The 14,312-nt window shown below is 47.5% G+C and overlaps 1 protein-coding gene across 1 annotated transcript; it reads right to left on the bottom strand.

Annotated features, from left to right (window-relative positions):
- Window positions 1-3,272: 3,272 nt before the first annotated feature.
- CX3CL1 (C-X3-C motif chemokine ligand 1) lies at window positions 3,273-11,427 on the bottom strand. Its single transcript, XM_035543346.2, has 3 exons — window positions 11,187-11,427; window positions 7,885-8,005; window positions 3,273-6,995 (listed from the first exon to the last, which is right to left on the bottom strand). The coding sequence occupies exons 1-3, from the start codon at window positions 11,350-11,352 to the stop codon at window positions 5,801-5,803; spliced, it is 1,482 nt and encodes a 493-aa protein (XP_035399239.1). The 5' UTR covers window positions 11,353-11,427; the 3' UTR covers window positions 3,273-5,800.
- Window positions 11,428-14,312: the final 2,885 nt, after the last annotated feature.

The following is a 14,312-nucleotide window of genomic DNA, read 5'->3' as shown; positions in this document are numbered from 1 at the left end:
ATAGGCAAGAGCCCTGACGTTGGAGGCTAATGCAGGACCCTACCTGATAAAGCTGAAGATATAGCTGAAGATAAAGCTTCTGCCTGATAAAGCAGAAGCCACCTGATAAAGCTCTTTTCAGTGCACATCCTCCAGACCTGTGGATGGTGAACTAAAATGTATATACCTGGGACATGCACTGAAAAGGAGACATTTTTTCCATTTTTCTCCAGTGAGGTTGATCAACACGCACCAGGTTAAATGAAGGACAGACCTGGGGTGTCAGGAGGAGTTGCTGCTTCCCAGGGAAAATCTGTGCTGGGGAAGCTTCTGTGAAATGTAGAAACTGGGGGGGGGGTAATAATGTTTGCTGAGGATTCAGCCTCCTTTTTTCAACCCTGTCCTTTCTTGGGCTCTTAGAGCTAAAGACAGAAATGGAGAACTGCTTTAGGTAAGCTTTTAAAGCAAAGCTACCATAACAGAATAAAACTAATTTCAGCTGGAGCTGGGAAGCCTGTAATGATTTAGTCCTGATAACTCCAAGAAGACAAGTTATGAACTTGTTCCTTAGTTTTTCAATAGGATAAAACCCAACACTCTCAAGAAAAATATTTGACAATTGAAAGAATGTAATGAGAAAAATACTTTAAGGTTCCTAGATAATATAATAAAAGAAGTACTTGTGCTGAATGTGGCCTGAGCTGTCAAGTTGACATTCCATGCTTTCTTAGAGGACTCTTCTCACTTCTTTCTATTATTACTTTTTAAAAATTATTTACTTTGTGGCCTTGCAGCTCATCTGGCAGAATTCAAGGGTGCTTCAGAAATGAAGCTTTCTCCATTACTTGAGGTGGTCACTGAACAGGTCTGACCATGGCGAGGCCTGACAACCTCTGTATTTACAAGCGTAGCCCTTGCAGTAAAGCAGACATGGACACAGCCTTCATAAAAGTGGATTAGACAAACACAAAGCATGGGAAAGCTGTCTTGGAAGAACAAAAGCCACACAACAAAACTGCAGTTGTGCAGTTCCTTAAGGTCCCTTACATGGCTGTGGACTTTTTTTGACATGCCCTTGGTGTTTTCTTTACCATAAGGTTACCCCTAAACAAGGGCATCACTAGCTTCACTGTGCCTGTGGCATTCAGAAGAAAGGGGAACTGGCTCCCGTGACTGCAGCTGCAGGGTGGTGGGGCTCCAAAACATAGCTCAGCTCACCCAGGGCAACAGCTCCAGGTGAACATAAAAAGGGATCTCCGGCAGAGACTTAAACACAGAAGAGAGGTGAGAGACCTCTTTGTAAACCCAAGGGGTCACGCTACATTATACTAAGCCAGTATCAAGGAAGGGCTGGTAAGCTATCTTGAGCAGAGTCTGCCCTAAGCATGTGCACACTTGCATAACATTTCATAGGAAAACCACAAAACTGAGCAGGGACAGAACTGACATTTCTTAAATCACAGTCCAAGTCTCAGCCCTGAGAGTATGGAGACTGCAGGAGCCCTGCTTCACAGGAATAATTGTGCTCCTCACACATCACCCTGGAGAGGCTTGGAGAAGACAATACCAGAGGTGTCTCACTGCCAGGCCCAGCCTGCAGGGAGCAGCAAGAGCAGGATGAGGGGGACCCCAGCACAGGCAGTGCCCTCACAGGTGAGGTAAGGTCCCGCAGTGTCTGAGCACAGCAGAGAGCTGGGTGTCCATAACAGGGTCCATTAACAGTCACAGCAAAGTGAGGAACTGGGTCCAGGATTCATTTGGGGAAGATCCAGTCTGGAGCAGCAGGAGATGGGGCCAGAGGCGCAGCTACAACGCCAAAAGGTCTGTCCATCTGTCCATGAGACAAGCTACCTCCAGTAAAGGTCCAAGGTCCACCCAGGAAACACAGACGGAGTGAGGATATCAGACCAGCACTCCTACAATACACCCACAGCAAGGGCTGAAGGCCCAACCCTGAGCTTAAATGGGTCTCCTGGGCCTTGGGCAAAAGGCTTGGAGTGGGAAACCATCTACAAATGAGGCTGCTCAGGGTGAGTAAGGCTAATTAGTACAGTCAATGCCTACAACTGCATCATCTGATGGATACTGTGGGGATGTGAAGACATGGAAGAGAGCCTGTGTGGACTCCCAGTGACTCCTTGGTCTCATAAAGTCAATCAAAACAGAGCTAATGAAGTGCTGCAGAAAGTACGGAGCTGGAGACCAAAGATATGGGTCAGCAATGGACCAGAAGGAGCACGCTCTTTGGCCATGGGCTTTGCTGGCTTCTGTGTGCTGGGCGTTCTGGGAGGGGGGGAACCTCAAGGCAGCAGCATGTGTCTTTCAGGCTAGCTGCAGAAGGCAAGCCTTGTTCCATTTAAGCATGACAGATGTGGCATTAGTTAACCCCTGGGGCCAATTCTTTAGTCTGTTACACCTGAAGGCAGCCCATGGTTCTCCAGAAGGAGCAAGAGAAGGGTGGTGGTTGGCCATCCTTTGAACAAAGTCTTTATTTGAACAGTTGCACAACAGAGAAGCCAGGGAGCAGCAGGAAAGCTGGTGTGTGCATGCCACCAGCTGGCTGAAGGTACCTGGCCGTGCCAGTGCTGTCTCAGTGCTCTGGAGGTGCAGTCCCCAGACTGCATCTGGCCCAGTGACAGGTGCCTGTGCTCACCACATGGGAGATTATCTATTTCTGGCAGGCTGTGAACTCATTTGTGAACCCTGCCCCTTCTCTGATAACAGAGGAGAAAAAAATGTACTTCCCTTTCTGCAGAGCGTCTTACCCTCAGAACAACCTTTCTGGCCTGGTGACTCATCTGGGGGAAGTTTTTATGGACTTTGCCAGCCTCCCTGCACACTCTCTGGCTAGCGGTGCAACAGCGTGAAGGACAGTGCAAGAGCAGCCCAGGGCCTGGCTAGGGCTGGGAGAGGTCCCAGCTCAGCCTCTTGCCCCCTTATAGACCTGGCTCAGACCAGAATATTTTCCTGTGGTCTGATTGTAGGTTCACTAGGTTTGTTGTCTGACTGTAGGTTTGCTTAAACAAAGCAAACCCCCCACTGGTTTTCAGTATTGCCTTAGCACAATTGGAAATGTGAGCAAATTCATTCCCTGAAAATTGTTTTGGCAAGTCTAAAAGCCATAAACAGTGAAGAGGCAGAGCAGCAGGCTGGTGACATCAGCTGTGCTGGCGTTGCCATCTCTCAGTGATGCTGTGGTTCCCCCCACCTTGCTTTATCCCATGCAGTCATCTCTGTAGGGACCCAGTTTGGTCATCCAGCCCTGGTCTGAACCTCCTGAGGACAACAGTTTTTAACAGAAAAACTTTATTATCTTTACTTCTAAAAAAATACAGTATAAATCCTACTCACGCATACTCATACAGACTCAATACACAAACCAGTGCTTCTGGCACTTTAGAACAAATGACATTTTAAACCCCTGTCACCTGCAACAGATACATTCCCCATGTGCCTTCCCAAACCGTTAGCACACAGCATAAAGCGATGACAAATGGTGGTCCCCAGTCTGCCCTGCCTGCGATGGGTCAGGAATTCTCCCATTGAAAGCCACTGCTGTTTCACGGCCCCAGCAGCAGCCACAACCCATGGGTGAAGCCCTGATACCCTCCCAAGCCGGGAGACCCAAGGACAGGGTGCCTTTGCCCACTGCATCTGCTGTAGTGCCTTGGAGAGCGACCCCAGTCGCATGGAGCCAGATCTACAGGCCTTCCAGGACCAGCAAGAAAATAGACCAAGGTACAGCGTTTTCCAATGTTCCCAGAATAGTCTAGACTGAGCGATGCTCCACTAGCAAGGACAGGAGGTTACACGCATGTTCATGTCACTACAAAACTTTACTACAAAAACAGATATTTATAATATTTCATATAAAAATAATGCTATTGTATATCACTCCACAAACTGCAAGGCCATGAACCCCAGCTGTGCACAAGCAGGACAGATGGGAGGCACTGCTGATGGCTCCTGCAGTTCAGGTAAATCAGCCCCAGATAGTTACAGGATTTGGGCTGCACAGGAATGCTTCTGCACAAAGATGGGTTTCACCCAAAATTCCTAATCACAATTAATCCAATTGCATTCTCTACCTCTTGTACCTGCAAAGCCCTAGATGAATCTCAGTCTACCCTGTCTCAAATCAAGGACTTGAAGAAATAAGGGGCTGAGTAATATCAAAAAAACAAAACACCATTGCAGTCAATCCACCTCCAGGACTGGGAGGATGCCCCAAAGGTGGTATCTGATGGGTCTAACAGGCCAGTCTTTACAGCTGGCTCATCATTTTTGCTTTGATTATCCTGCTTATTATGTTTTTATTTTCTTTTTCTACATGCATATCTATAGTTTGAGATCTGATCCACTGAGGTTGGTTAGAGGAGAATCTTTGATATGTAACCTTGATATAAACCTTTGATACTTTAACTCTATCTACAAAGCATGGTATTATAAAGACCTTTACTTGCTCAAGCAAAATTCATAATGGAGTAAATGTTAAATAAGGGCTTTCATGAGCTGATCACAGATAAAAGATAATGCTTACATACAGCAGTGTCTGGATGTGTGAAAATCAGAGACAATTTGTGTTAAAAAAAAACACCTTTGGTACTGTTACAGTGCTTTAATAGCCTGGTAATCCGTGCTATATACAAAGAACTAGCATGGGGCTGAAGTGTAGGATCATGAATGGGGATTTCGTGCTTTTTTTCTGGATCACCAAATGTGCTTATTTCTAGAGAGAATAAGGAATGGGAAGGAAGGTAATTCTGCTGTGCTGTAGTAATTGCTATAATTACTGAATCCAGAATTGCATTTAGGTATTCTAGGAGTGTATTTTCTGGTTTTTGTGCTTGCTGAACAGCAGAGTACAGCAAAAAACATTACAACACGGTAATAGCAAAATTATTGAGAGCCTCTGGCAACTTCTTCCAGATTTTCTCTAATTTACAAAGGCTTATCCACATTATCCTGCCTTTGTTTTGGATGCATCTGGACACAGGGTACATTATCTGGAAGAAAGGGTTTTATTGCAGTTGATTTGTCAAGAATCAGGTCTCAGACTAAATCTGTGAGAAGAAATGCCCTTACCTGTTGGAGAGAAGAGTGGCCTGACTTTGAGGAGGAGATAGACCGTGAGTGCAAGCACCTCTGAAAGTAAAATCTGTAACACTGACTTTCAGTCCCCTACATACAGAAAAAAATCAGATTCTGTTTTAGCCACCTCTGTCTGAAAGCTAGACTACACTGCTGGCTCTAGCCATTAGATACCCAATTAAATGGGGTGTTTAACCAGCTGAAGGAGAGCCAGCTCCCACTGACTGCCAACATCGGTCAAGGTCTGACAGAGCAGTGACCTGAAGTGCAAAGAAAGAAGCAGCAGAGAGTTTGTAAGTGCAAAATCAGTGTTTTTGTGTTAAGATTGCTCAAGGTGGCAGAGCCTGAGTCCAGTAGTGTGGGTGAGTGGGTGGGTGGCTTCTCAGCTAGGTTATGATGAAATGCAGAAAAATTCGCAAGAGCAACTCAGATATTACTTTCTGCCCACCACCTGGCAAACAGCCACCAAGCAGCTCTAGTAGAGCAATATCCTGTTCATGTAACAGTGCCAGAGAAAAAAGCTTCTCACATATTTCTAAAACATGTGAGTTGTCATTGGTCAATGACAACTTAGATAAATTTTTGGACATTCTGCTCCTACAAAATCTGTTTTCTTAGGTATTTTTATTTCCTGTACTGTTTCGTACTGGTCACTAGCTCTGCGCAAGCTTAGCTTTCTGGCAGCAACACACATATGTTCTAGGCCAAAAATGTCCATTCCATAAAGCACTCAGATTATTTGCATTAGATAGACATTATTTTGATGTCCCTCCTTCTTGTAGAGCAAGCCTTGTACCATGTCTCTTGACGTTGTTTCTGTTCTGACTCTAAATTTTGTGTATAGCCATACAGCAGCAACACTGCAAGCAATCAGTCCACCTACCAGGGAGACTGGGATGATAAAGTGTGCTTGAGACCTTGGCAGGAAGCTGAGTGAAGGTGGATCATGTGGCCTTTTTGTAGTCATCTGCGCTCTGGCTTGGCCTGAGAATGTTTGACTAGTGAAAACTAACGTACCTGGAAGATCTTGCTTTCCTAAGGGCAATGGATAATCGAATGTTCTAGTACCAACAGCATCTGCAGAGGAACTGAAAATTTTGTTGGTATGGACAGGAGGACCTTTGTCTATGGCAGTTGTGGGGTTTAGAGTAGAAATTGAAGTAGTCTCTGGTGGAACAGGTGTGGCTGGGGCTGAGCCGATCTCCATGCTGTTTAGGATGGAGGGGAGATCTGAATTAAAACTCCTAGAAGCAGTGTCTGATGCATTGGCTCTTGCACTTGTTAGGTCCAGGGATTCATCTGTAGAAAGTACAGGATGGTCCAATCCTTTAGTAATGGACACAGGGTCTGAATTTGAGCTAGGAGAAGACGTGTCTTGAACATCAGCTGTAGCACTTGCAGCATATCCTACAGGTTCTTCTGTAAATCCTACTGTATTGTCAAAGCCATGCACAAGAGCTGTGGGATATAAGATAGGCTGACTGGAGACCATGCCTGCTGCAGAAATTGTTGAATGTGCAGATTTTAAGGAGTCTCTGTTTGCTTCTGAACTGACTTCAGAGTGTGCAGCAATTTCCCATGTCCCAGGGGATGATCCTGCGGAGAACTGTGTGGTGCTCTGCATGGCTGGTGTAGATTTGCTGGTCACCTCTGTCATGGCAGCAGGAGCATGCGTTCTCTCCAAAATTGTTGTGCCAGTCCCTTGGAAAAGAGTAGCTGCAGCAGTGGCTTGAGCTGGAACTGTTACTGTAAGACCGATGTGTTTGTGAAAAATGCCAGGCTTTTCTGGAACTGCTGCTGAAGTGGCAGCGTGTGGAAGTGTTGCTGCTGCTGAGGCCTTTTTCTGGTCCAGTTTCCGTACAATCTTTTTCACCGGCTCTGTGTCTGGATCTGCACAAATTTCTAAGGAAGCCTGTGTAATCAATCTGAAGTGAAAATAAAAAGGGATCACTTATTAGATGAAGAAAACATTGCCATCGATTATCAGAGCGATACAGAAGGCATAAAGGCAGCAATGATGAGAAATGCTGACTCTCTTGAGCCCCTATCATAGTAAACACCATCAAGTTGGATGATTATTTATTTTAGGAAGGGCAGGTGCCTCTGAGATCAAAGTAAATAAGCAAAAGCTGAACATGACTCATAGGTGAAGGGCTTCCTCTTAAGCGGGTTTTCTCTTTCGAAAGCATTGTTCTTATGCTGAGTGCTGGCCACCAGCACTCAGAGAAAGAAGCTACTCAGGCACCAGCTGCCCAGGGTCAAGAATACATGAAGACAAATCCCCCATTTTACTGACAGACAGTGAGATGTTCCAAGGTCAGCCCAGCAAGTTCACTTAGTGCAACCTCCTGGCCTGCAAAAAAGTGGTCTCAGTGGTGCCTAACCTTTAAGGTAGGTCAAAGACAGCAATTATTCTGGGGAAAAAAAGGCAGCTTCTCTCATTCAGACAAGCTGATGAGTCTGAATCTGTTTCCACTGAAAATACCTGCTTTCACAGAAACACGTAAGCTCTTACCCTGTGTGCTTCCACTTCCCCATTCTGCCAGTGTGTACTTTCCCTCTCCTCATCTATTTATCACTCATGGCAGTGACTGTCTCACTGTGTGTGGGTGAACTGAAACCTGGTCTCATTTCGAGGCTGTTGGCATTTAAATAGGAAAAACAAACAAACAAACAGCCTTCAAATAAATGTCAGTGTTGGCTCTGTTTCCAGAATGCTTCTTGCTCCCAAACAAGGATATCTGATGACAGTGTTGATTCGTAATCATTTGTGGAAGGAATATGGCAAGGGAACCAGACAGCGAAGCTGCTTACATGATGGCTTGTTTGGCACACTGGGGTTCAGTCCTGCGGTAGCTCTTTATCCGTTTCTCAGGTATGGTGCGCGTAAAGTGGAGACACACTTTCGAACACTTTAGAGGCGCTTTGGGTTGACCTGAAATAAAATTTTCAACATATTCAACACTGTTTTTTGATTAGGCACAATAAACATTGGCTCTGATTCTTTTTCTCCTTCTCTGGGGAGAAGGATTCTGAAGCTTGCAATGGAAGTTTCCAATCCCTGCTAGAATGAGATGTTTCTATGAAAACAAATCCTGTCAAGGCCATGATTGTTTGCATCACTAAAACAGGTCATATGATACCCAGAAAATCGGGAAAAAAAAATGTAAAAATTATGTGACTCGAGACACCATTGCAGCTTGCCTTATAGGATGTGCAAACTCTGGCTTGGGAAGCAGCAGGACCTTTCACCTTTGGGCGACAGGAGGCTGGATCTCAGCCTGGTGCCTAGAAGACACATCTTCATCTGTATCAGCTGCTATATCTGTCCCTAACTGGCTCCTGGCACAGGTCAGAGAGCAGAACGACTGTCCTGTCCTTATCTGAATGAGTCATATCTCTTTCTCCTCTGGGGTTTCCCCTCCAGGCAAGTGACTCTGTTGTTGGATAGCCTCCCAATGCCTTTTAGAGAAAAGGTGCAGAAAAGGAACCCTCTGGAAAATAGTAAGTTGCTACAGCTTTCATCTGTGCAGGGATATCGTCTCAGCAGTCCAACTTCAAAGCCACAGCAGTTTCTCACCAAACATCTGTTTTTCATCTCTTCTGGAAAATAGTTTTCATTTTGCAAAGTGTAAAAATACTCCTCCCACACCTTCACTCAGAAAAGGGGTGAAGGCAGTCACACAACAGGAGAATCCATCCCTGCACTTACCCCCAGCCTCCAAGAACAGGCGTCTGCCAAGAGAGTGGAGGTTGCACAACTCAGCCAGTTGTTTCTGCTGTCCCAGGGGGGAACAAGGCTTAGAACAACAAACCCTGATTTCTCCAAGGCCCCCTGTGAAGAGGGGAAGCTGGATTCTAGTTTAGGTCACACAATCTCTATAAAATGTTGCCTTAGATTCCCAAATGCTACAGAAGCATGTCAGCTTCTACGTCTCAGAAATGTTAAAGCAAAGCTCTTTTGTTTAGGCACTATCATCTTCTGTGGGACTTTAGGGTCATGAATACGTGCTCCTCAAGCACTCAGGAATGACCAACTTCCCAGTTAACTCTCATTATCCATGGAACACGCTGCTGTTGTCTTCCACTTTCAGAGCCCTATTCAACAATCCTTCTCCAAGGGCCTGATCCTTCCCCAGACGTCAGGGAGACACATGGCAGGGGGTGGACAGGGGCTGCTCAGAGTAAAGGGTTACTCAAGCAGGTCTGGAGGCACCAGGCAAATCAGAAGTCCAAAGACATATGCCCAGGTACACAAGCCCAGACTGGTCCTGGGTACTAGCAGGCTCCAGAAAGTACGTATTTAGTTCTGCAAGTCCACAAAACCACTGTGGTCCACGTACATCGCAGAACCATTTAATGTGCTCTAACCTTTGGTCGCAAAGCACAGAAGACAGTTACCCCAGCTGATGGCACAGGGCTGTCAGCATGCTACAACCTTGGAGCAAGGCAGGATTTGTCAAGAAAGTGTCCTACAGCCACCCTCCAAAATGCCCTTCTCTGATCAAGGGAAAGAAGGCTGAGGACAGGCTTAGCCCTGAGCATGAAGAAAGAAATGCAGGAAACCTAAAAGTTGTAAATAGGGCTCAGAGCAGAAGGAGGGGACATTTTATTTGCCCCACCTTGTTTTGCTCAGGGCAGTGACCATCTTTGGATGGGAGTGGAGGGAACACATCTCAAACGTGTCTCTTGTTGCTCCTGCTGCTAGGAGGGGTGCCACTATTGAGCTTTCTCAAATGTCTTTTTTCTGAGAAATTTGGAGGGAGGTGGAGGAGAGTTATTGATAACCAATAACTGATTTTCCAATTATTGGCATTGCAGATGATTGATTTGCAATTAGCTGAACTTGTGATGAGTTTTTCCTGGAGCAGAGGAGCTTGGAAAGCTCTTTCCAAGGAGAGAGCAGAGCTGAGTGGAACATGGGGCCATCCCTGGCTGTCCCCTCCTCCCAGGGCACACGGCTTCGCTGAGCTACATCTGAATCTTTGCCACAGGGACCTCAGGGAAACCCAGGCTCTGGAACTTTGCCCAGCTGTGACCACCTCTCCTTGGAGCCATCCCTACCAGTTTTTCAGCACAGTTCCTCAAGAGACCCTGGCCAGGGAGCCCTGCCACTCTTTCTGCACAGCCAACTCGACTTCATTCCTCTAGAGAAGATGGATGCTGGGCCACAAGCGAGCAGAGCTAGGCAGTGTCAAAGCAGGACAGGATAAGCTGCCCGACGTCCCTGCTGCCCGCTTGACTCAGGCCAGCCCTGGAGAACCTGTTCAGAGGTGTGAGTAGAGGCAGAAGCTCCATCCCCAGCTGCTGTCCTTGCTCCTCCCATCTGGTGGCAGCAGGGCACAGATCTTAATAAAGGCTCTCTGTCTCTTTCCCTTTCCGTGACCAGCCCTTAGACCTGGGCAAAGTCCAGTTTTGCCTGTGCTGATGAGAAGCTACCTGCCAGCTTGGCAATCCGCCCTGCTCGATCTGTGCAGCAATCACCAATCTGTGTGTAGATGACTTAAACTGACACCAGCCTAGAGACAACCTCACCCACCTCCTCCCGGTCCTCCAGCCCCGCTCAGCGTACCACCCCAGAGCACACCAAGATCTTTACCTGGAGAGCAGGAGAGCCTTTCCTGCCTGTGCACACATGGACATGTGCACACTGCACATGCACACAGCAATCACATCTGCAGGCAGCAGCACACCCCCGGCTCATGGCAACATGCCGAAGGCCGGGTGTCTGTGCTGACAGCCGGCCATCCCGGGACAGGATGCTGCCCAGATGGCATGTGCTGAGGCTTTGTGTTACTTTGACACTCTTCCCATCTACCCTCAGGAATGACAAAAGCCATCAGCGGGACTGCTCAGGCTCCCTTGTGGCAAGGATGATGCCCTAGGCTCCCCCGCAGCTTCCCACCCAGCCCGTTCCTGCTACAGGATTTCCCACAGCCGAGGAAGGCAGGAGGTCCCTTCATGCCTGTAATGTGACCCAGCACTGACTTCCTCACCGTGCAGGATTCACTAATCCTTCGCACAAACCTCATGATTCCCCAGCCCCTCGCCTAAACCCGTAAACCTTGCTGCTCTCCCAGGGAGCCCCGAGGGTTGTACGCGGAGCTGTGGCTCACCTCCAGCCGGGGTGACCAGGCACAAGACACTCAGCACAAGCAGGATCTGGTAAGAAGCAACCTTCATGTTCCCGTGGTCGGCAGCAGGAATGGTACACAGAGGCTGTAGTTTTTGCTCCTGACTGCCTACTGCATCCTCTGGAGCAATGCAGCTGCTGCAGCTCATTCCAGGATTCTGAAGCCCTGACCTGGGACTTCAGCTTTTATTTAGCTCCCCCGCCCGCATTTCTTGATGACGAGAGGAGGCGGAGGGAAGAGTTGGGACAGGGGCGGGAATTCTGCTTATGTTCCGGAGCTAGATGGCTCCTGGAATTCCCCGGCTGCCGATCCATCGGCTTTTAACAGCACACACAGTGCAGCTCCAGCCTCCTTGGCATATACGTCGCGAAGGGGCCTTCAGGAATTGGCTTCTCCATCCCCCTGTCCTGCATCTGTGTCTCTTACCCACAGAGCCCGTGCTAAGGCACCACTGTCCTTAGGCTTGTAATGCTCTCCCCAGCTCCAGCCTGTAGCTCCCTGGTACACCTGAAGCTCATTATGTACCCTGAATGCAGAATCGGCTATTCCCTTCCTTTTTTGCCGACATCTGAGAGCAGCAGAATTGGTTGTTGGGCCAAAAAAGTCAGCATTTGCTAATTGGTCTCACAATTCATCAGCTATACTGGTGAGCTCATGCCAGGCTGCCTCCTGGGAGACAGGAGCATCGCCACAGCCAAAGCTGTGACAGAGCTCCAGGGCCCTCCCCAAGCAGCTTCTTGTTCCCTGGGCATACTGTCTGCCTAGTGCTTGCTAACACAGCCCTGACTCGTGGTATATGGTTTTAGCCGTAAGGGTCTTGCTGATGCTAAGAGCTTGAGTAACAGGCCCCGAGATCTGCAAGCAGCAAGACTGGCTGGGGGGTTTCCCAGACACCAGCAACACGCCAGGCCCAACGTGGACATGCCATCGCTGCGGTCATATCCTGCACCTTTACTTTCACTTTCATGTTAGATCCCAGATGAATACATAACAATTTTTTCCCTGCCAACTCTCTCAGCTGAAAAATAAAGATAAGATCATGAGTGAGACAGTGTGGCTACCCTTCAGAACTTTTTCCCAGAGATTTGTTAGGGTGGTGGAAATCTGGCTTTTCTGTGCTGTGGGAAATTCCAACAATCCTAGTTGGAGTTTTCTTCCAAAATAGAGTGAAAACCCCTAAGTTTCCACAAGATGAATTTTTAAAACGTTTGGTGAAAAAACTCTCAGCCTATAACTTTAGCCTTCGGTTATATTGTAATAGACAATAAACCCCATTTATTAACTGAAATTAAACAAACAAACAACAACAAAAAAAAAAACTTTAAATTAATCTATTTGATCCAGCTGGAACATCCTCTGTCCATCAGGATGCTTTCCTGCCCCCTTCCCCAGACAGTGTTTTCTCAGGCTCGGCACAGCCTTACAGGAAATTCTTTTTCTGGGAGATGGCTTTGCCTGTGGCTGCCAGGACACCTTGGCTGCTGGAGGGGTACATGCTCACATCTCCCCTGAAGAAACAGGTTTTGCTTCTTCTGCAAAGGGATTACCACCAGCAAGGGATAAAAATGGGGAAAGGCTCCAGCATGCACACTAAGTGGGAGGGTGAGCGCAATGTTTGCTAAAGGCCCGATTTGCGACAGGCATTGTCAGATTTATGGTGTAAACAGCAATTTGGCAGGGTAAAGCAATGGCTTTTCCTGCACAGCCTGGGCTGGCTGTGATTTGTACTAGTGAAGGGACTTCGTTCCCCCAGGATCCTTGCCTCTCAGAGATCTCCACTTGCTCCCAGTGAGCTCTGCAGCTGGACTTGGAGGTGGCACCTGTGCAAGAAAATCCCACAGCCGGAGTGTGAGGGGAACCGGCCCCAAGAGCAGCCCCAGTGTGGCTCAGCAGAACTTCAGGTGTGGGTCCCAGCCACCAGCAAGCCCTGTCATTAGCGCTGGAAGTGGGCCGCAGAGGCAGAGTGATTGTCTCAGCTCCGACAAGCTGTGACAAACCCAGGCTGCAGCAAGCAGAAAACCGGCCTCCTCACACCCAGCCTGCTTCCTACACCTCCTGCCCTGCCCCTCCAGCACGCCACTGCCAGCCTCCTGCTGCACTTCTGTTGGTTTTTTTGGCAGCTTTGAAAAACCCAGAGGTAGAGGAGCCACTGTAGCCCAGGAGGTGTTTCTGCTGTAACTAGCGAAAACTTGTAGCCTTTGTATTGATTTGATGGTGAAAGTTCTCAGGAATTGTTTGGGCTTGGCGTGGCTTCAACTGATTTTAGTTGTGACAGAAATTGTGTATCCAATTGCTGTTGCCTTGATTTGTTTTCATTTTGTAGTCTGTAGGAACACTAGTGGCTATTCAGCGTGGGGCAGGGACTGCAGAATAAAACATGCTGAGGTGAGGGCAGGCGGAGGATGCTACCAGCCACCCAGGCTGTAAGCACAAATCACATTGCTGAGGCAATGGAGCACAGCCTTGCAAGACAGGTACAGCCAACTTCCAAGACAAAAAAGAATAGAAAAAATGAATAACTTGGAACTGGAACACAAAAATCACACACAGGCTGTGCTAAGAAAATGCATGAAAATGAAACTAAGCAGGCTAAGACTGAGAAGAAAGAAAGCCCACCATGAACATCACGTCATATTCTTCCAGCGAAGACCACAGGCTGGGAAAGATCATCACAGCCCTTTCTTCCATAGGAGGACTGGAAGGATACTTTGTCAGGTCGCCCTTAGCATGCAGAGGCACCCTGAGAGGGTTGCATAATACCAAAGAAAGGTTGTAGATACCAGGAAGAAGGTGGGCTTTTTTTTTTATTATTATTATTGTTGTTGTTTGTTTGGTTGGGTTTGGTTCTTTTTTTTTCCCCTGTGTAACTTTGACTGTAGTACTAACGAGGCTTTTCTGCATTGTGTAGATGATTTGGACTATTTAGCTGTTAAGACTTAACTAGACAAAGAATAATTTTTGAGCTCTGTAAGTACGTCACATTCACCTTTGCTAATGACAAGATTTTGGTGCAACACCATCCAGTTTCCACATTCAGATTCAGACATGAAGCTGCAGACAGGTCCGGCGTCAGGAAGAAGGCAGGGGCAGGGAGGGAGCTCCTGCGGG

This window comes from Cygnus atratus, chromosome 12 (genome assembly GCF_013377495.2).
Source record: "Cygnus atratus isolate AKBS03 ecotype Queensland, Australia chromosome 12, CAtr_DNAZoo_HiC_assembly, whole genome shotgun sequence".
In the NCBI taxonomy this organism is placed as follows: Eukaryota; Metazoa; Chordata; class Aves; order Anseriformes; family Anatidae; genus Cygnus; species Cygnus atratus.
This window is presented reverse-complemented; position numbering and strand designations above follow the sequence as displayed.